The sequence below is a fragment of the Centruroides vittatus genome, unplaced genomic scaffold (assembly GCF_030686945.1).
Source record: "Centruroides vittatus isolate TY-2023 unplaced genomic scaffold, ASM3068694v2 contig_882, whole genome shotgun sequence".
In the NCBI taxonomy this organism is placed as follows: Eukaryota; Metazoa; Arthropoda; class Arachnida; order Scorpiones; family Buthidae; genus Centruroides; species Centruroides vittatus.
The window spans coordinates 4,267,567-4,289,245 of NW_027122574.1; the positions used below are offsets into that span (position 1 = coordinate 4,267,567).

At 34.8% G+C, this 21,679-nt stretch overlaps 3 protein-coding genes across 5 annotated transcripts in view; 2 read left to right on the top strand and 1 right to left on the bottom strand.

Moving 5' to 3' along the window:
* Osbp (oxysterol binding protein) overlaps positions 1-6,774 on the top strand; it is a 68,812-nt gene extending 62,038 nt beyond the window's left edge. For all 3 annotated transcript variants that reach the window (XM_067280245.1, XM_067280246.1, XM_067280248.1), the window contains 4 exons: positions 10-327; positions 3,712-3,881; positions 5,555-5,775; positions 6,113-6,774. In XM_067280245.1, coding sequence (XP_067136346.1) covers positions 10-327; positions 3,712-3,881; positions 5,555-5,775; positions 6,113-6,258 — 855 coding nt within the window. In that variant the 3' untranslated portion in view covers positions 6,259-6,774. The remainder of the gene's footprint in view (positions 1-9; positions 328-3,711; positions 3,882-5,554; positions 5,776-6,112) is intronic.
* LOC136983516 (uncharacterized) overlaps positions 1-21,679 on the bottom strand; it is a 345,314-nt gene that overhangs the window by 281,242 nt on the left and 42,393 nt on the right. The gene's annotated exons all lie outside the window — the stretch shown is intronic.
* LOC136983495 (matrix metalloproteinase-17-like) lies at positions 18,069-21,568 on the top strand. The gene is made up of 8 exons (XM_067280252.1): positions 18,069-18,308; positions 18,840-19,114; positions 19,361-19,665; positions 19,732-19,890; positions 19,960-20,378; positions 20,446-20,590; positions 20,661-20,924; positions 21,027-21,568. Exons 1-8 carry the CDS (start codon positions 18,231-18,233, stop codon positions 21,146-21,148), a joined length of 1,767 nt encoding a protein of 588 aa, XP_067136353.1. The 5' UTR covers positions 18,069-18,230; the 3' UTR covers positions 21,149-21,568.

Genomic DNA, 21,679 nt, shown 5'->3' on the forward strand with positions numbered 1-21,679 from the left:
CGATTTTAGGTCAGTCATCATCCGCCCATGCTGGCCCAATGCTGCGAAGGGAGAGGTTGGACGTGTTGGCAAGAGTTTTCCATGTCTAGTAAATTTCGAGGAAAATACCTTCAAGTGATACCGCTGGGAATGGCTCATCTAGAATTTGTCAAGTCTGGCTATCATTATACCTGGCGTAAAGTGACAACGACGGTGCACAACATCATCGTGGGAAAACTCTGGGTCGATCACCACGGCGAAATGGATATAATCAATCACGTGACGGGAGACAAATGCCATCTCCGTTTCATTCCTTACAGTTACTTTTCCAGAGAAACTCCACGAAAAGTAAGATATATTTAACTAATCTGTTGCTTCGAATTTTCAAATATCTCGCCTTACTGTACAGAAACATAAGTGTTGACAAAATTTCTAATCTTAGTGAAAAACATTTAGTCGTTATTAACAAAGTGACGATTTAATTGGCTTCTCCAATGTTTTCTACGAAACACAATCGAAATATTCGGTACTTTTCCGTTAACTGGGCCCAATCCAGTTTCAGAAAAAACGATGATTAAACTTCACATTTTTTACAGATAAACCTTATTTTACGAACATTGTAATATTAAACACGTGTGAATTTCGAAATAAAATATCAATTTTGCTAAAATTTTAGTAAAAATGACTGGCGTCCAGTTAACGGAAAAGTACCAAATATTGTTCTGCATTAATTAGATGAGGAGAGAACTTTTTAAGTCTTCGCATTCCATCTCTACTCCAGCCCTCCTAAGTACAGATGGGCGGTTCTGGATTCAGAACTACTATAGTCTATAGTTGAGAGCAACATCACTCATGATGTTGCTTCAGTTAAACCAATCAGCATATTCCCTAATGATATCACAATTATTGTCACACAGTGTGTCAATGTTATTTTATTTTCTCTCACTAGATGGCAGAACGACTTTTCCATTAACTGTTAATTTTTTTATAGCATGTATTAACTGCAAAGAATCATACATTTAACAACTACTGTAGCCAACTTTCTCGTATTCCAATACCAGCTTTCATAACACTGTTTATAATTGTGATGACACGTTTAACGAAGGAGGAAGAAACCGGAAGTAACTTGCCACAACTAAGCGATCAATGGCTGATGCTCATTGGTTAATACGCAAGTTGATTCTTTCAATAGACAGACTATAGGTCCAGACGGTTCTGATCTGAATTACTAAGCCGTTCTTCATTTTGTACTTTTCTGAATACCGCTTTTCGCGGAACAGTCAACTGTTTATCTGGATTTGAACTTGAACGAAATGAAAATTTTTTACGAGTTTTTAGGAATAAGCAAGATAGTTTAGAGTATTTTAAATTTATAAAGATATTTTAAACAGTTATAATACTGACTCTAATAAAAATATAAATTTGTTTTTTTAGTAACTAGCAGATACATCCGGCATTGCCCTTCCAAAAAATAAGAAGGCTAAACATTAAAATGAAAACCATATTACAAGTTTGGTTATTTTTAGCCTTCCGTTGTTACATTTATCACGAAAGGGAAAAATGGGAGTGTCCGGATTTATGGAAGTTACGTTTACCTCAGAGTCCCACAGAATAAGTATAAAAAAAATTTATGCAGACAAAGGATTTAGAAGTTAATAAGGAGGGATGAAATCAGGGGTGTCCGGATTTCACGGTAGACTATATTTCCCTCAGAACCCGAGTTAAGCGAGAATAATTTGTAGCAAATCGACTAAAAAGCTAAGAACAGAGAGACAAACATGGGCGTTGGCGGCGGAGGGCAAACGGGGCACTTGGCTCTATTTGGAATGGAGTAAAAACTTCCACAGATAGTAAGTGATTGAGATATGTAACCTTACACCCTCGATCCTGGAAGACTTTGTCTTTTCGTACCGAAGTATTATTGTATTTGATAATCTACCTGTGAAAAAATAACCCAAAATTAAATGCATCAATAAATTTTTATTTGGGGTGTGTACAGGCACGATGAAGTGACGTTTATTTTTTCAACACTAGGCTAGTTGAATCTTTATTTAGTTAGTGTGTACAGGCACGATGAAGTGACGTTTATTTTTTCAACACTAGGCTAGTTGAATCTTTATTTAGTTAGACTAACTAAATAAAGATTCAACTAGCCTAGTGTTGAAAAAATAAACGTCACTTCATCGTGCCTGTACACACTAATCAAACACAACACGGTTTCGACAAAATCATCAAATTTTTATTTAATTATTTATCTCCGAGCTTTACCCTCCCTGAAAAATTTTTTGTGGATGCCCATGGACAAGAACATTGTGTTATATACAGTACATAATCCGAGGAACTGACTAGTCCAACTGTTCTGCATTCGGATCAGTTCCAACGGCTCAAGTTCCAGAAACAACCGGATTTCCCATCTCTACTGCCAAGTCTGCACTGGAGCATTCCGAAAGAGTACCGATAACCGTATCGGTTCGCTAGAGGGAAATTTGAATTAAATTAACACTTACACAAATACGATAAACGATTACAAAACGCCCGTAGGTATTGTTCGTTGACAAAATTCGATCGGATACTCCCAAAAGAAGCAAAAAGAGAAAATGACAAAAGTGAATTGAACCGCGCTTGTGTTCCTTTAGCAGACAACTCTTTCTTGCGCTCTCTCGGCAAAAAATTAAATAAATCAGCGAAGTATCCCACTGCCGTTGTTCTTTCGCCAAAAAGATGAACAACTCGAAGCGATCGCGCCTATTATTTACAAACGTAAGAAACTTTTATTAAATGTTTCCCACTATCATATATGTTAATAAAATGAAATATATAAATTTCAAAAATAAAACATTCAGTTTTTATTTCGATCTTTAATTGTAAAATATTCAAAAATAAAGGAACTACTACTTATCCCCATTGTATAGAAAGGAGTGAAGGGCCGGAACTAAGGCGTTGTGTAGACTGGGATTTAGATTTAGATTTCTTTCGTGTATGCCATTTTGCAATTTTTATCTTGCGGTTAAAACTGCTTCGGTATAAATATTAGAAGCAGAAACTTTCAGAAACCAAAGTTATGGTTGTGGCGTAGGCGACGATAACTTTGGTTTCTGGAATTTTGATTAGTTTTTGCACAAATACTGTAAATTTCGACAGTTCTATATAAATGATAACGGGCAATATCGATTTGTTTCGATAGTGTCGTAATCAGAGATTCCATCTATTTTAATATCTTTGGGAAGAGTCTTTATACTTTTTCACACACATTTTAGTGCACGACCACACACTTTGTGTAACGTAGACCTTATTACGTTACACAAAATGTAGCGTACTCACGTGCATTTCGGGGACTGCTTTTTACAAAATAGAAAAAAAAATAGATTTTTAAATTTTACAGAAAATGAAAATGTTAATTATGTTAATTTATTTATTAAAATAGAGTTGCAAAAGTGCATGGTCGTGGTTGTTTTGCAACTCTTTTACGCTTAATAAATTATCATAAAGACGCCGACGAATAAACGTTCTGGCGTCTTTGTTTTTGGCTTTCTTTTAATCGGAAAAATTCTCCGAAACTACATAATTGTAATACGCAAATATCGTATGAATTTCGTTATATTATCGCCGTTAAATTTCTGGATACGTGTATTGCGTGCTCAATTGCGATAAAAGAATTTATCGATAAATTCGTAATGATAATTCAGTATTATAAAATCTAATATAGTTACTAATAGGAAATATAATCGACAGGTTACGGGCGTGGTTACGGATAAAGACGGAGTGGCCCAATGGGTGTTGCAGGGGACCTGGGACAACAAGATAGAAGCCGCCAGGGTCATCGGTAGTCCCGGTTCGGTCAAAGGAAAGCCTCTGTTAGAAACTGCCACGCCCAAAGTCCTGTGGAGAAGAATCCTACCGGGGTAAGTTCTCATAATGGTCTTAACAAATATCTACAGATGCCAACAGGTTCGTCATTTTAACGTTATATACACTTAGAAAAGTCTGCATACGGATAAAGAAATTGACTTACTAGAAAAAATTATTTAGCGTGTGTGTAATTCTCAAAATTGTATAACAGTTACAAAAACAGATTATGATGATAATTACACAGAAAATTATTCGTAAGTTACTTCAAATTGAAAATCTTTACTAGTCTATATTCAAGATAAAATGATCATAACAAACGTCCACACATTGTATCAGTTACATTGTATATATTCAAACAATAAAATTTTCGATATTTTGTAGATCTACAGAAAACCCTATGATACCTCGAGTCCTAATGGCATTAGGTGACAAGAGAGAGTGATTTCCAGAGAAATCTTTTATCATTCTTCTTTCCGGGCTTCTTTTAGCGTGTTTTTTCTTCTAGAAACGTTTCATTTGCGCATTCTTTTTTTCATTTCATTCCAAAGTTGCTCAATTACATCGAGGTCTGAGAACCGAGGTGGTGAATGAAGTGTATTTTTACATTATACAACCACCATTCTTTCACGGTATAAGAAATATGTTTTGGGTCGTTATCCGGTTAGAATATGTAATCAGAAGATAGGCCTAATTTTTCAACGCTTGGTAAAAAAAATTTGCTTTTTAATGTATCCAGTAAATTTGATATAAATTTATCCGTAATCCCATGGATAAAATGTAATTCTCTAACTCCATTTGCTGCAGATTATAACAAATGACATCCTTTCGACGGTTGGTAACATATGCTTAGTTTTCATCTCATACTTTTATTCGCACATCTTTTCTAAATATGTTAAATTTACATTCATCTGTAAATGTAATCTTTCACCACAAGTCTGGATCTTGTTGGTGTATTTTGCAATAGTCTACTTCTCTGTTTTTTGTTTATTAGCAACATTAATGAACGATTTTTTTGGTATTCTGGCATTCAATCTAGATTTTCGAAGACAACGACGAATCGTTTCGGGTTGCACTTAATTGCCTTATATATTTTTGAAATTTTGTCGGATTTTTAGCACTTATTATCGGTTTTATTGAAATTTTCTTTAAAATGCATCTTCATTGTCTGCCATTCAGCTTTAGTGGTCGGCCAGATCTTTTTTAAAATTTCTTAACACTGTTTATACCGTGGATTTTGAAAGTTTTTCCCTATTTCTGATAGCGATTTCACCATTTTTCTTTATAACTCTTCATACTTCAAGCTACTTCCTTTCTTTTGGAGCTCCTATTGCTTCTTCAAAATTTCAAAATAGTACCGTATCTTTACATAAACAACGCAATAAATATGCAAATGACGTCACAAAATATAACACAATACAAGGAATATAGGTAGATTTGTCATAACCCCTTCGTACGAAATTTCTAATTATTATTATTATTCACTCACGATTTAAAATATATTTTTAAAAGCAATTTAGTATTTATTTTGCATAGTTTATTATTTCCTTTGTCCGTACGTAAACTTTTATAAGTGTACGTTGCTTGGAAATACGAAGGAAACTTGATAAAAAGTTATATTATTGAGAAATAATTATTTGTAATTGTATTTATTCATTTCCATCCGGATCATGCTTAGAATTACCTTTGAATTTTGACCGTAATTCGAATTAATATTGTGTACGGACAGGCCGGAATACGAGAAGATGTATAATTTCACGGTATTGGCTTGCCAGTTGAACGAAATGGAGGAAGGCGTGGCTCCGACCGACAGTCGAAGGCGGCCCGATCAACAGCTGATGGAACAGGGACAGTGGGACGAGGCCAATCGCATCAAAGTGCTGCTGGAAGAGAAACAGAGATCGGTCAGACGTCGACGAGAACAGGAAGCGGAAGAAGCGGCGTCCGAAGGTAACGCCTTTAACATCTATTTCGTAGCCTAAAAGGAAGCGTAATTTTGAACAAAATTTAAATCCATCGAATAAGACACTCTTAGGTTAAAAAGACAGACAGATAATAGGTTTGTCGATTGACCATCGTAATTCGTGTCGATAACGCGATATACCGTCGGAGAACTTCGTTATATTCGAGTAGCGGATTTTGTATGAAAGTAAAATACACAATACGGCTCACACATACATAAAATTTCTAGTGTAATTTTGTGTATGAATATTAAATAACGCTAAAAATTGTATCTCTAATTTAACTTGTCGTAAACTAATTTACATATATATATATATATTTTTAGGTCGTCCGTACGTAGGCTACGAACCGGTGTGGTTCAAGAAACAAAAAGACCCAGTCACCGGCAACCCCATTCACATCTTTACAAATCAATACTGGGAATGTAAAGCGAAACAGGATTGGAGTATTTGTCCCGATATATACTTGTGATCGTTATCTAACTAAAGACTGCTATTAAGAAATAAAGACTTTAAAATAAAAAAAATTAAACTAGAAGTAGAACACAATATATTTGCTTATTATTAGCTTCTCACAGTGTGAGACTTACGGCATCTCTATATATTTCACTGTGTAAGAAGAACAGTATAATAGTAGTTCTCTTTGAAAATAAAATCACACACATAAGGACTATTTTAAAGGAGTGTTTACACGCGCAGGGAACTACGAAACGGAACACACGGGACGTTATCTTCCTCCCCTTTTTCTTTTCCCGGCGTGTTGAAGGTCGACGTAACGAGTGACGTCGACGCTCTCTCATATCAAAGAAGAGATTATTCTCCCCTAATTAAAGGATTTAATTCATTTTGAGTTTGTTAATCCAAAAAAGCAATCGATTAAGAGATTTAAGTATTGCAGCGATCGGACGACGACGATGATTTGTACCGATATATAAATGAACAGTTGTAAATCTTTCTAGTGTAAATATATAATGTTTCTGTAATGAAATTTGGAATATTTATTTCGGATTATGCAAAATATTAGGAATGTTCTAGTGATTTATTACAATGAAAATTAAATTGTATATATGTATATATATATATATTATATAATAATGTAATATATATATATATATATATATACATATATATCTATATAAATGGTGTTAATTTAAATTGCCTGTCTGTAAGTTGAAATCTCTGCCTGCGACCACTACGTAGACGAGCAGCTTACGGACAGACAAACGTACAGAATTTGAATTTTTAGCTTCGTGTGACATAGCAATTTTTAATAATTTTTTTACATAAAATGCCTAGTCTTGCTATGTTTCACACTTTTATTATTATTATCTTTTTAATTATTATTATTTTTTTTTTTTTGGAAAAATGCAATTGGTAGTCGTCATTCTTTTCGTATTTATACAGGCCTACGGTATATACCAACGCTGCTACAACGAGAAGGAATGTTTTCCAAGTGAATATATATTTTTTGCTTTATTTTTTGATTGTTTTCGTTTGTTAAAAACAATTTCTTGCCGCTTGTAAAAAGAATTTAAAAATACAAAAAATCCAGTCGGCATGTATAAGAAAATTTAATAAAATTTTCAATTAATTAATATATGAAAATAATAATAAAGTACTTGTTATATTGTTAATTAAATAATTGTATAATTACTGTAATTACCGAATAATTTTGTTTTTTCCTAGAATTAAATTGAATTTTTTTACTCGAAACTAAATTAATTTTTTTTGTTTTTCTTAGAATCATATTGTTTGTTTTTTGGTATATTAAAAAAATATAATTTATTACAAGTTTTGAAATTTTATTTTTTCGAATAAAATTTATTCCAGATGAATTATATATAAATAAGCTGAATATCAAAACTGTTTAATAAAGGTTTGCTTAATAAAAGATTCCATATTTATCTTTATTTTATTTATTCTTTTATTTTTCCATACTAATAATCCGATTCAAACACTTAATTATACTTCTTAGTTAATTCTAGTAATTCTAATGGCTACTTTTTTAAAATTACATACAGTACATAATACAAAGTCATTACCAGCGAAATGTGTTTTAACTGACTGGATCGATGGATACATTCGCGAACGTCGTTCGTCGTTACTATAATATTTTATCGTTATAAGCGGGGATTAGAGCAGGAGTCGGTGGCTCTGGCCAAATATTTAATTTTTAAATGTAAATTACTCGAGATAGAATGGTTTTGAAGAATGTACTCGTATTAATTAATTTGTTTCTATAACTTTATATAAGTATGAATTTCATATAAACGACAGAAATACTGTAGTTCTTTTGATCACGTAATATGCCATTTTAGTATTCTCATATACGGGGTGTTTAGAAACTCGTGGGCAAAAATTTAAGGGGTGATAGAAAACATCTAAACAATACATTGGCGGAGAGCGAGCGGTGAACCGCTAGGAGGTATCCGTTACTGTCACACGAAAGAACGAAACACCAAACGGATATGCACGTCCGCCTTTTCCTGATTACTATACGTCGCCATGCCTTCTGAAATCCACGGTAGAAATGCTGTGTAAGAAAACTCGCGCTTTATGCTTTCCATTACAGCGCCGTGTAGCGGTTCACTAGTTGAACTATTTTATTTAGTTGTAAACTAAATAAAAAATAAAAGGATGCCTAGTGGTCGATTAATTACTCTTTATAGTGCTTAAACAACAAAAAGCATAGCGACACGGTTTCAGATGATAATTTATTCATGCAGCTTTAAATATTTTGGCGCTTACGTGTATACATTTTTTTTAATTTTTTATACATTAATAATAAAATGAAAATTTTAATTCGAAAAAATTCTGCAATGAGTTTAGATAATTTTCCTGGCAAAAAATGTAAATTTATTGGTGGCGCCGTTTATTATGATATTGTACTAAAACATTTTATATTATTAATTATAAAATGGCAAACACTTAATTTTGAGGGTAAAGATGAGTTTTATTATAAAATTGTGAATGTAATAACGAGTAAAATCGTCATTCAGTCCGGCCACACTCGAGATATGACACACGACCCCCTTCATTCACCCACCCCAAAATTTAATAGCATCAATCCCCTCATATCCAAACCTCCGTGCAAAATTTCCGAAATTCTCGACAAAAGGCACAGGAGTTTACAATGTATAATTTATTTTCACTGTAATGCTGGCTCTCGTGAATATAAAACGTGTAATGCTATGACATTACACGGCGCACAATGTATTTTGGCTTCGATTTAAAACAAAAATTAGTCTGCTGTAATTTGCCAGATTTATAAATTTTGTGAAATGTTTTCGTTAAATTTTTAAGTTTCTTCCAATTTGCTCCATAATGACTCATAATCTCGGAATTACTAGATGCGTTGAGTGAAAAGTCCGTGTTAATAACGAAATCTGTCTTTTCGTAACGGTTTTAATTATTGTAATTTTTTCTTCTAAAGCTGCACGATGTGAAATTTTTGTTTTAATTCACTGAACTTATTCTCTCAATTTAAAAAGTTTTCGCTGTTTCTTGATAAGTTGTTTTTATTTTCTGCAATCTTTCGTTAAAATAGAGATAAACAATGTAATAGGCCTAGACCGGTGGTTCCCAAATTGGGTGCTACCGCCCCAGTAGGCAGAGTAAGTCTAGGAGGCGGAAAGAAGCGAGTGGGTAGGGGGCGCTGGAGGCGGAGTAGTGAACGGTGATCATAGGCGACAGTTAGATCACTGACAACTTTTCCTTAAAACAAGAAGAAAAATTGCGTTTAATGGTTCTCTGATGTGAAGAACACTGTATGGTAAGGACACAAAGTGTGAGGTTCATAGAAAAGTTTTCCTAAGAATATTTCCAAGCCCTTCTCGCACAAGAGAAAATGGGCTCTTTTTTTAACTCTCCACCCTGTGGGCACTAAGAGGGCCTCTTATAACAAGCACATTATGGGTTTGGCCAGGCCCACACTGGGGTGGCCGGGTGACGAGGGACGGGGCCCGACATATCCGGACGGACCCCCCCCGAAAAATTCCTGGGGACTTTTCGACCTGTTCGGATTCAATCCCGGGTCCCCCAGAGCGGTAAGCTGTCACCTTAACCGTTCGGCCATCCGGCCGTCTGGGAAAATGGGGCTAGGAGCATTGAGTATAAATTTATGGAACCAAAGGGCGGTGGCTCGAAAAAGTTTGGGAATCACTGACCTAGACGAATCGAGATGGATATGTTAAAAGTAATTATGAGGTCCAGATTCAAGTTACTCTTACAATCCTGCGACTACCTTAAAACCTGGACACCCCTTAAATTAATCTGCTTGACATTGACAATTTAGGTCTAATGCATTATTATAGGAGTAAGTATTATGTAACAATAAAGACGCCACACAGTTTAAGAATCATATTCTTAGTAATGATTACAAAGAATACGGAGTTTTCTGAATTTTGGGGCTCTGTCGAAATCGAAATAATGCTATTGATTTGAATTGACCTAAAATAATCAAATTTTTAATATGATTTTAATTTTAATGCTTGTCCTCGGACGTAGCCAGGGTGGGGCAAGCACCCCATCCTGGCTCATTTAGTCAAACGAAAAATTATAGGTCAATAGGTTATAATAGTATTGCGCGGCAAGAAAGCGTGTTTGAATCGTGACGGGAAGACGCCATCATGTTGGTCGGTGACGGGAGCGCTCTCTGGTGAACGAGTGGGGAACTGGCGGTTCGAGGTCTGCATGGTCTGTGTAAGACTCGAAGATTATAGAATGTTCGAGGTTCGGATTTAGCGGGAAAGTTCTAGTACCTTCTGTTCCCTATTTAAACGCTGCAATCAGTGCGAGTGAGTTGACGCATTTGACTTTGTTCAGAAGTCAGAACGTACAGCGAGCGAAGTTTATTTGAAACGTCGTTGCGTCCGTGTGCAATACTAGATTTCTTGCGTCGTTTTAAATTAATAAGTGCTGTATTTACTTCTATTGTATGCTGTAAGTGTTTTAATAAATCCGTTAACGTTTTTTGCGCGTTTATTTATTTTTTGGACCTCAATCCCGTAACAATAGCATTCTAAAATGGACATTAAAAACTTTTTTAGCACGAAAGGTGTGTATCTATATTATTTTCATTTGAGTCGACGAGTTGCAAAACAATCTAATTAAAGCAACCTAAAATCTTCAGGAAATGCGAAGACTGTTTGTTTGTTTGTAATAGTGATTTTGATGATCTTTTTTATTGAAATTTTAAGAAAATTCATACAATACTAAATAAGGAAATAATAACAAATATACCACACTCCAATAATTTTAAATAACGATTGAAAATTGTAATTAGCTACTTTTGCAGCAGTTTTGCTTAATTAGATGGTTTTGAAATGGCAAATTTGTACAAAATATTACACGTTTTTTAAGGTTGAGGTTTCTAGTGTGGAGAGTCCATTCAAAAGCTTAAATCCTTAGTTCTTTTAATTTTTTTGAGAAGTGTAGTAGTGGTTATTTATTTGCTTTTAGGGAGACAGAAGAGGAAGCAACCAGTTAAAAGTAGTAGCGAAAGTGATAGCGGTGAAGAAGAGAAATCGAGGCAGAATGTTGGCGGCGCTTGTGCAACTGCACCTACACCTGCACCTATTGCTGTGTTAAGTGCATCGAATGGAACTTTGCTATCATCTGGTTCTGGTGCATAGGATCAAACATATTTTGATAATGATGTGGGTCACTGGCTTGAACGTTCGTTCGTCGACGATCTCGTCTCAAAAAATGGAAGTTTAAAAAACTGTTGGTCACCAACTCCATGCTAAGAATGCTGTGCAATTAAAAAGAAAATTCAAATACGGCTGGTTAGCGGATTATGCCCTTTGGTTGGCGTATTCCAAGAAATTAAAAACCGCGTTGTGCATTTACTCTGTGTTATTTCCACCAACTAATGTGCATGATGTTTTGGGTTCTTTCATACTGAGGACCTTTAATCGCTATAAAGACATTCACGAATTCGCGAAATCTCACACGTCATCTCAGTGGCACAAATCGCCGGCCACAGCAGCAAAATGTTTTGTTGAAAATATTCCCGTTGATGTACAACTGATTTCTGTCCACCAACAAGAAATAAAGCCGGCAAGAAAATTGTTGCATGAATAATTTCGACTATGATGTTTTGTGGTACACGTGACCTACCTTTGAGGAGCAAAGAACATCATGAAGGTGTTTTTGATGACTTGATCAAACTCAAAATTGACACTGGAGACCAAATTTTAAAAGTGCACATAGAAAAGGGCGCAATAAATGTCACTCACGTGTCACCACAGATTCAAAATGAAATAATCTGCCTATATGGCGACGTCATTAGAGACGACGTTACTACTGACGTAAAGGTGGCTTTTCTTTTTCGCTAGACTTATTATACGGTCTCCACAATAAAAGAAAAAATAAGATTCTTCCGAGAATCGGTTCTTCGTCGAAAATGAATTCCGAATATACCGATGCTCTGTGAAACCCGTTGGTCTCAAAAATATAAAAGTATCATCACATTCAAAGAACATTATGTGCAAATCATCATGGCGCTTGAAAAACTATCAACAGACGGTAACAATACAACGAGAAAAGCTGCTTTTCGAATGAGTTGCGCGGCTACGAAATCAGAATTCATTTTTCGTGTTTGTCTCATAGCAAAATATTCAGCGCTCCCGCAACCGGTGATAAATGCTCTTCAGTCAAAAAGAGTGGACTTTCTTCAATGTGCAAACCACATAAAAAAAAATCAGAGACATCACGAGAAAACACCGTGGAAATGCGATTTTTGAAAGTCAAAGTGTAATTGCAGAGGCTGAAACAATCGCCGAGCATCTCGGAACAGATTTCAATACGCCGCGAGTCCTAAATTATCAGAAACATGGTGCGAATCCACCAGCGAAGATCACTAATTATTCCATACATAGATTCATTAATAATGTCTCTGGAACAACGTTTTTCTGAGGAGAACTTTCCCGCATTCTCATTGCTTACGTTGCACCCTCACGTAATGCTTGATATGACGTATGAGGATGCTGACCTTTGGTACAACCAACGGAAAGGAAAAAAATCTGCCAAATGTCGAACTGAAGGAGATAGAACTAGCTGCACTAGTTAAAGAAACGCAATTGTGCTACCCATCCATAAAACGGGCGCTACTTATCTCATTTTCACTGCCCTGCACAACATGCACTATCGAAAGATCCTTCGGCACCTTACGCAGGGTAAAAACTTGGATGCGGTCAACAATGACAGAAAATCGGCTCGTCGGTCTTTGTTTGACGAGTGTGCATAAAAAGAGGGTTCTGGAAGCTAAAAATAAATTTGAGAAAGAAATTTTGACAGGATTTAGCCAGAACTCCCGTAGGCTAGTACCAAAAAAAGATTTAGATAGGTTCGAATAGCATTGCAACTAATTACTTTTAGCGTTTTCAAATGTTCAAATAAAACCATTTTTTTTAATAAACAACGTTATCTTATTTTTGCCCCCTGAAAAAGTAATAAGGACAAGCAAAGGCGTAGTCAGGATTTTCCTGACTACGCCTTTGCTTGTCCTTATTACTTTTTGCCCGGGCAACACCGGGTACATCTACTAGTTATATTATATAAATGAATTTTTATCCGCAGATACTTTTGATATTTTCGATCATTCTCTCTATCTCTGACTTTACACAAATCGTTATGACTACTGTTGTTTAGTCAGAAACACTTTTTTTCAGTGACAGAAATCTATTTTCGGAAGTACTTAATGAAATTTCAAAGCGGAAAATCGTCTATGTCTATTTATAGCATTCTATACTGTATAATACTCCAAGTCATTTATATAACACAAGAAATATGACGTAACCTACGAAATATTAGCTTTGTCACTGTTTTCCGCTGGAAATTACGTCATTTGTTTACGCAGGCGAATTTGTAACCAGAAAGCTAACGACCTTTTCGTCACAATGACCTTTTTAGACTTAATTGTATTTAAGTAAATGTATTATTTACCTTAAGTATGGGGATTTTCTAAAAAAATTAATATAAAAACAACAAAAACCGTAAATAAATCAAATTTTTTAACAGAACACTACCTAGAACCTTTTTAACAAGTAACTATTTTATAAAGGGTGTGTCACAAGTCGAGAGAAGCGCGGAATACATACTTTTAAGGCCTAACACAGTGTTTTTATACTGAAGAAAATGTAATTGCTGCCATTGAAAAAGTGATATATTTACAATTCAAGTCGACGAGTCAACAGATTTAGCCAATATAACCCAACTTCTTGTTTTCATTCGATTCATCCACAATGAAAAAACAGCGAATGAATTTTTGTGTTGTAAGGAACTTGAGAAAACTACTACAGGCCGAAATAATTATATTTAATACAGTAAATTGCTATCTAGAAATGCATGAGATAAGATGGGAATCATGTATCGGAATTTGTACAGATGGTGCACCCTCCATGGTCGGTTCGATAAAGGGGTTTATTGCCTTGGTTTAAGAACGTAACATTAATATTATAACAACACATTGTTTTCTTTACCGTAAAGTCCTTATAGGAAAAACCCTAAACAGCGACTTAAAATCTGTACTGGATGCAGTAGTAAAAATGGTAAACTTCATAAAAAGCAGACCACTTAAATCACGCCTATTTGCGGCTTTGTGTGAAGAGGTTGGAGCAAAGTATGTTAATCTGCTGCTGCACACAGAATCCAGATGGCTATCAATTGGAAAAATGTTAACTCGCGTATTTCAATTGAGAAATGAAATGAATTTTTTAAATACGGAAGGTAAAGAAGAATTTTGTTTCCTGCTTGCAAGTCGTGATTGGTGCAGCAAATTAGGATACTTGGTAGACATATCTGAAATATTGAATACGGAAAATACAAGTATGCAAGGCAGAGAAGAAAATATTCTGTCTTCAACTGACAAAATAAAGAGTTTGCAAGATAAATTAAATTTATGGTTAAGAGAAGTAAAAGAAGGGAATGTAAGCATGTTTAAACATTTTTCTACTACGATAAATGTTAAAATAATACTTCTTATTTCGGAACATATACAAATCTTACTCAATAATATAAGTCACTACTTTCCTTCTTTACGTGTTGAGGATTACGTTGGATAAAAAATCCATTCATTGTGGACGTTAATGAAGTAAAGATAAATCTTGAAGAGCAAGGAGCACTAATTGATTTAAAGAATGATGGCAATTTAAAACTGAAATATGAGGAATTGAATATTAATGAAAGTTTGGATACACATAAAACCAGAGTATCCTCAATTAGCTAAAAGAGCTCTCATAATATTATTGCAATTCTCGACTTCGTATATGTGTGAATTTGAATTTTCGGCTCTTACATCCATCAAAATAATAAAAGAGAACGTTTGCAAACGATCGAAGAAGAAGTGAGAGTGTCTCTCTCCAATATTCCGCCTAGAATTTAAAACAAAAATTGTGCATCACGTCAAGCTCAGATCTCGCATTAATTAAAATTGTTATTACGTAAGTCTTTACGCATCTTTGTGTAATTTGATATTTGATAATAAAACTAGATTTAAAAAACAATAGCGAGACTATTATTTTACATGTAGGTATTTCGACAAAATTCAATGGACTTAAATTTTGATTTTGAACACGTAGAAACGCTTTTTTTTTGCATTAGAATGCTACTTCAAACTGTCAATTTTTAAAATTTTTCTTTCCGGGAAGGGGGCTCCCTCCCCGGACCCACCCCAGCGTTGTGCGTAATATTCTTTTTCGCAAAAAATTCATCTGCCCCATTAGCCCCCCTTATTCAAATTCTAGATCCGCCGCTGATCAAGTGTGTCACGACTTTTTACTTTTCAATCAGGGGTGCCACTCAACGAAAAAGGTTGAAAAACACTGGCCTAACATATTAAGAAAACAACTATTATATAAAGACATAATTTTTACTGAAATTTGATAGAAAATAAAAGGCAGTCTTCAAAATACTCAAGAAATGAAATGATAACTTATAGCTAATGTTTTCGAGGTCCCAGTAAGTGCGAAGTTTGAACCCAGGGTCAATGAGGAAGTGAAACTGGAACTATGGTGTCTGGGTTCCGGGTCTATATGAGGGTTCGAAAAGAAATTTATACAATTAAAATTTTAACTTTGAAATCTAGCATACCAATTATGCAATTTCGAAAGCGTAAAGGGAGAAAATAAAATAAAATATGATAAAAATCGGGATCAAGAGCCTTGAGACCCTACACCTCAATCCATAACTGCTCTCTCTATGGTCATGTCTATGTCAAATAGTCCTACTGGTCCGCTCTCACAGGGGGACAAGCTGTCCGTTTAACCTAGAATAGGTCCTGTAAAAAGTTAATTAATCGAACAAATCACTTAAACCAGGTCCAGCGATAACACTTGATTCTAAGCGATTTGTTTGATTAATTATTTCCCTCAGTTTATTTTTTTCCTTTTCAAAATTAACATTAGTTCTGCTCTATTCGACTACAGTAGAGCATCGATTATCCGACTCAATTGGGGACTGGGGTTGGTCGGATAACTGAAAAACGGATAACCGAAAAGTGTGAAAAAATACGTTATTAGTATAGTATATTAGTATATCCCATGTAATTAGTATATTAGTATATCGCTATTAACCTACTTCGCGTTGAATTTTCATCGATATTAAACCTAACAAATTTTTTTTTAAAATAATAATCGTCGCTATTGTATCGTTAAAAATTATTTCTTTATTTTCCACAAAATAAATACAAAAATAAAGTAAAATAGAAAATTAAGCCTGGTTTAAATACTGGCCTCCCTTTCATGGTCGAGCCAGTGTTACCAGCTAAAACACGCAAAAATTTAACAAAAATAATATTAAAGTAGCCAATACATAGCCAAATATTGTAGTGCCACATCGCTAGCGGACATTTGAATTTGCCGACTAGAACGCGGTCGGTTAACCGATAAGTCGGTTGATCGGGGATCGGATAATCGATGCTCTACTGTATTTTTAAAATAATTAATCTATAAATTCTCACTGTCGCCAGTCTGTCCTTCCTTAATCTCGAGAACGGAGTTACACAGATGGCCAGATTTGGAAGCTTGGGGACCGGAGACTCCGATTAATTATATGCGAACTTCCGGTCTAAACCGGAAAAGTTTTCAAAATTCAATTATGTTTAAAAATTGAAGCCCGGCATTGTGACGAAGTCACAATATGTAATTTTAATTTTTTTTTTTTTGTTATTTCAAATTAATGTAATTATATCACCTTAGTCACCTCAAGCTCACAATTACCAAAAGCAAAATTATAAAACAATTAAATTTAACAATTTTTTACCCTCCTGACATTATTCGAACTAAGTTTTGCTCCTAAATTGTCATCTAAATGACAATATAACTCGATCACACTTTAATTTATGACAGAGGAAATCAACAAATGAGATATAAAATTAAATAAACTTATATAATTATTATATTAATATAAAGTCTAATCATAGTTTACGATTTAAATTAGAATACATTTTTACGGAAGGCAATGATAATGCTGATTTTAATCACGTTTTTTAAGTTACAGCGGAACCCGTGTAAAACCAAAAGATGACGTGTTCTCTGTGTGAATGGGTTCATCTCATTCTAAATATTTTCGTTTGGGTTTTTCTAATCAATTTCGAGTAATAACGTGTGTACTAAAATGACGACAGCATTAGTATAGGCCTATTTACAAACAAGATTATATATAAATTAGATGGAACAAGAATAAATATAGGCCAACGGATGAAACGAGAATAGAGGCTTATATTAAAGGCCTGTACTAAACTTACTGATGGAACAAGAATAAAGACCTGAACTAAAGAATGAAAATCTGGAAATAAATATTGAGGAATATCGAATAATGTAAATGGGTGTGTATACAGCATATACATTTATATAAGTACAACGTAAGTCTATTTACAAATAAGACTATGACTATGATTATGCACACGCGCGCACACATATATACATACATACATAAATACGAGTATATAAATGTAGATTTATTATTAGAATTGGCTCCTAAACAAAAGTATTACCCATAATATTAATAAAAAAAAATCCAACAACACTATTTTTGACACGAAATTTCAGCCAAAATTATTAATATAAACTATTTTTAGAAATAACTGAGCAATGAATTACACCAATGCTTTATTTACTTTTATTTTTATGGATAAAAATTAAGCACGTGCATTAAATTTTGTTTTTAAATGTTTTGTGTATTTTTTATGAGGAGAAACGATCAGATGCTCGACATATTCTCTTCAATTTCCGAGGGAGAGTACAAATTAATTCGACGGCTATGACATCACAGGAAGGAAGATGTCAAAGGACAAGAGATCGGTGACACGTGACTAAACCGGATCTGTAAATATCGAGTTAGATGCTGGCTATTCACCGCCTTTCTCTGAATTTCGTTTCGAAGGTTTTAAAATAAAGAAGATCCTTTCGTCACCACAACGTTAATAACAACTCTTCGCTCGTCATGTGGACGTTCCTGCTTCTCCACTTGTTTTGCACAGTTTCTGCCGCTCCCCTTTCGCAACACGCACCCAAAGAAATGGTAAGTTTATTATCTCGTTATGTAACAAATTACATATTAATCATTATGTAACAAACTCAAAATAACAACTTCAGTTTAGAGACCAATTAAGCTCGCTGTGTATCGTCATGCGTAATGTTTCTGAATTGTCAGTTATTTTACAAAGAAAGAATTAAATTCAATTTTAACGTTCTTTATAATTTCATATATAAATGTAAATCCAAAGTCTTGTATTCGAAGAACAACGCACTAAGTTCCATTGTGACAAAATTCTCAGAACTTACTTAACTCGTCTAAACAGACATCAAGTGGTTGACCAGACAAAGAGTAATTACTTCATCCTTGTTTCTGAAACAGTTCTTTGTATTAATAAATTGTTAATTGAGCTTCAAATTATTTTATATTCCTTAATGTTTTCAAATGCTCGTTTTTAGCACAGGTTTTTATTCTTGTTACATTAGTTTTGTTTGGGATAGACCTACATTCTTGTTTCATCTAATTTATCGTGTTTTCAAACACTCCGGTGCAACAGGTACATTTTTTTTTTTGCAGGTAAATTTTATGAAACAATATGGCTACCTGATCGACGCGGGGCCCGATACGGATGCTCTGTATACCGAAGAAAGTTTCAAAAAAGCCATTCGTCAGATGCAGAAGTATGGTGGTCTGCCCGAAACTGGTATAGCTGACGATAAAACTTTAGCACTCCTGAACGCACCCCGTTGCGGGGTACGCGACGTATTCAGGGAAGACAAACACACTTCCAACAGAACCAAACGTTATGTAATAGGTGCAGAAGGGTGGAAAACTAAAACTGTCACTTACTTGTGAGTTACATTTGTAATTATACAAGCCGACCAAAACTCAGTTAACCGTGTTTTGTTTCGCGTTCTCCAAATACATTTGTGAATACGAATCCTAAAATGAATTTTTAAAGCATTAAAAGGTTCCCATTTTGAATAAAATAGCAATTTAGGTTAACTTGACTTTTGGTTAGGTTAGGTTGACTTTTGTGCCACTATTTTTACACGTTACCTTTTAAAAACTTTTAAAATCAAAATTCTTTATGAAAGTCTAGCCAATTGGCCGGCAGATTTAGGACCGGATGTAGCAAAGGAGAAAATTGAAAAGTCTTTCAAGGTATGGTCGAGCATTACTCCGCTTCGTTTCGTGCATAAGAACAGCATGAATGCTGACATCATCATAGCTTTCGGAAGAGGTTCTCACGGAGACGGATACCCCTTCGATGGCCCGGGAAACATTCTAGCACACGCTTTCTTCCCTTATGAACATGGACCATATGGAGGCGACGTTCATTTTGACGACGATGAAATCTGGATCGATGGATCCAAAGGAGAAAAGGATAACGATGGATTACGTAAGAAGCTTTTCGTCTTGGAATAACGTAATTACAGCAATTGACAAATTTACAATTTTCTTACAGGATACGACTTTTATACGGTCGCCGTACACGAATTAGGGCACAGCTTAGGTTTGGCGCACTCCACCGTTTCTGGATCCATTATGTTCCCTTACTACAAGGGATACAATCCAAATTTTATGCTGGATTACGACGACGTTCTAGCTATGTACCAAATGTACAGTAAGTCATAAACAGCAAAGTTTACAACGAAATTGTAAAGAAAAGTGCTAATTTTAAATAATTTTTCAGTCGTTAACGGGAAGTTCGAAGATACATTTGAAACTGAAACTACGATAGAATTATCTACGGTCACTACTACTACTGCTGCTACTACAGAATCGCCAGTCGCTTCTCCAACGTTCACCACAGAATCGTCCGTATCAAGCAATGATATTCCCATCTTTACCACTTCAAAATATTCGAGTACAACGGAGGATTACGAAGCGCAAGATGATCATTCGGCAACATATTTTTCGCAAAGTACTTCACCGAGCGTAAGTACGGAAGAACCGTTGACAGATGACGACGAAACGGAAGAAGAAAAGAAGAGGAAAGAAAAAGAGAAAGACAGAAATCGTACCAATCGCACAAAGTCTGTGAACGGATGCGAAGGATCATTTGACGCCATAACCCTAATTAGAAACGAATTATTTATTTTTAAAGGTCCAGTAAGTAAAATCTTTATTTACCGGCAATTAAAATTATCTCGAAGCGTTTATATATTGTTATTTGCAGTACATGTGGAGGTTACAGGATCGTGGTGTAGTACCTCGAGGATTTCCCGTACCATTTCATTTTCTATTTTACTTTCCCCTGTCCATCAAGAGAATTGATGCAGTGTACGAAAGGCCAACAGATCACTATATTATTTTCTTCACGGGTAAGTCTTATAAATAGTAATCACTAGCAATTTGTCGTGACCACTATTTATCTGAATATTATGTCCTCAGGCAAATACTTTTGGGAGTTTACCGGAAACAAGTTCACAGAAAAGAGTCCACTAGCACTTTGGCAGCTTGGATTGCCGGAAGATATAGATTACATCGATGCTGCTCTGGTTTGGGGTAAGAACGGTAGGACCTATCTGTTTAGTGGAAACCAATATTGGCGTTACGACGAAGCGAACAAAACCATGGATTTCGGTTATCCTCGTCCCATTCACAGGTGGCGAGGAGTGCCAAGTAATTTGGATTGCGCCTTCACTTGGAGAGACGGTAATTAAACGGATTAAAATATATGGTGGCCCAATTAACTCGGTTAAATGACATTTGAGTTACCCTGTATATTAAATTTTTAAAATTTTATGTTTTTGTTAGGTCAATCCTACTTTTTTAAAGGAGAAGATTACTGGAGATTTAATAATAACGATATCATAGTAGATTCTAGATTTCCTCAACCATCGGCCTCACATTGGTTACAATGCCAAACTTCTGTCTGAATTCTGAATTAAATTCACACTGACATAATCGCCAAGAAATGTGAAAAGCGATGCGGACATTTGAACTCTAGGTCAACGTTTATCAAGACACATCCGATATCCAGCAATTTGTTTAAAGTTTAAATAAATTATTGCGTATCGAAGATTCTTGAGATACTCTTGGAAGCTTGTTGCATGTTGCGAAAGCTTAATTGAAACTGAATTGAACATGGGATATTAACACGGTTGAATTACCTATGACGTTCGTATCCTCTAAATTGTTGGAATGCTATCCATAATATGACGACTTTCTCATTGTTATTTGCATTTTTAGCGGTCGAAATTCAATACGTATCAAATTTTAATTATGTGTGTATTTTTCAATAAATTTCTGAATGAAATATAATTTGTATTGCGTAATAAATATAATTCATTTGATAATTTAATTTCTACTCCCTCTGCACATTTTAATAAATCTTATGTAATTCGTACTCTAATGCAACATTTTAGCACTTAATTTAATTGCATTTATTTCTTTTAAATGAATTATAA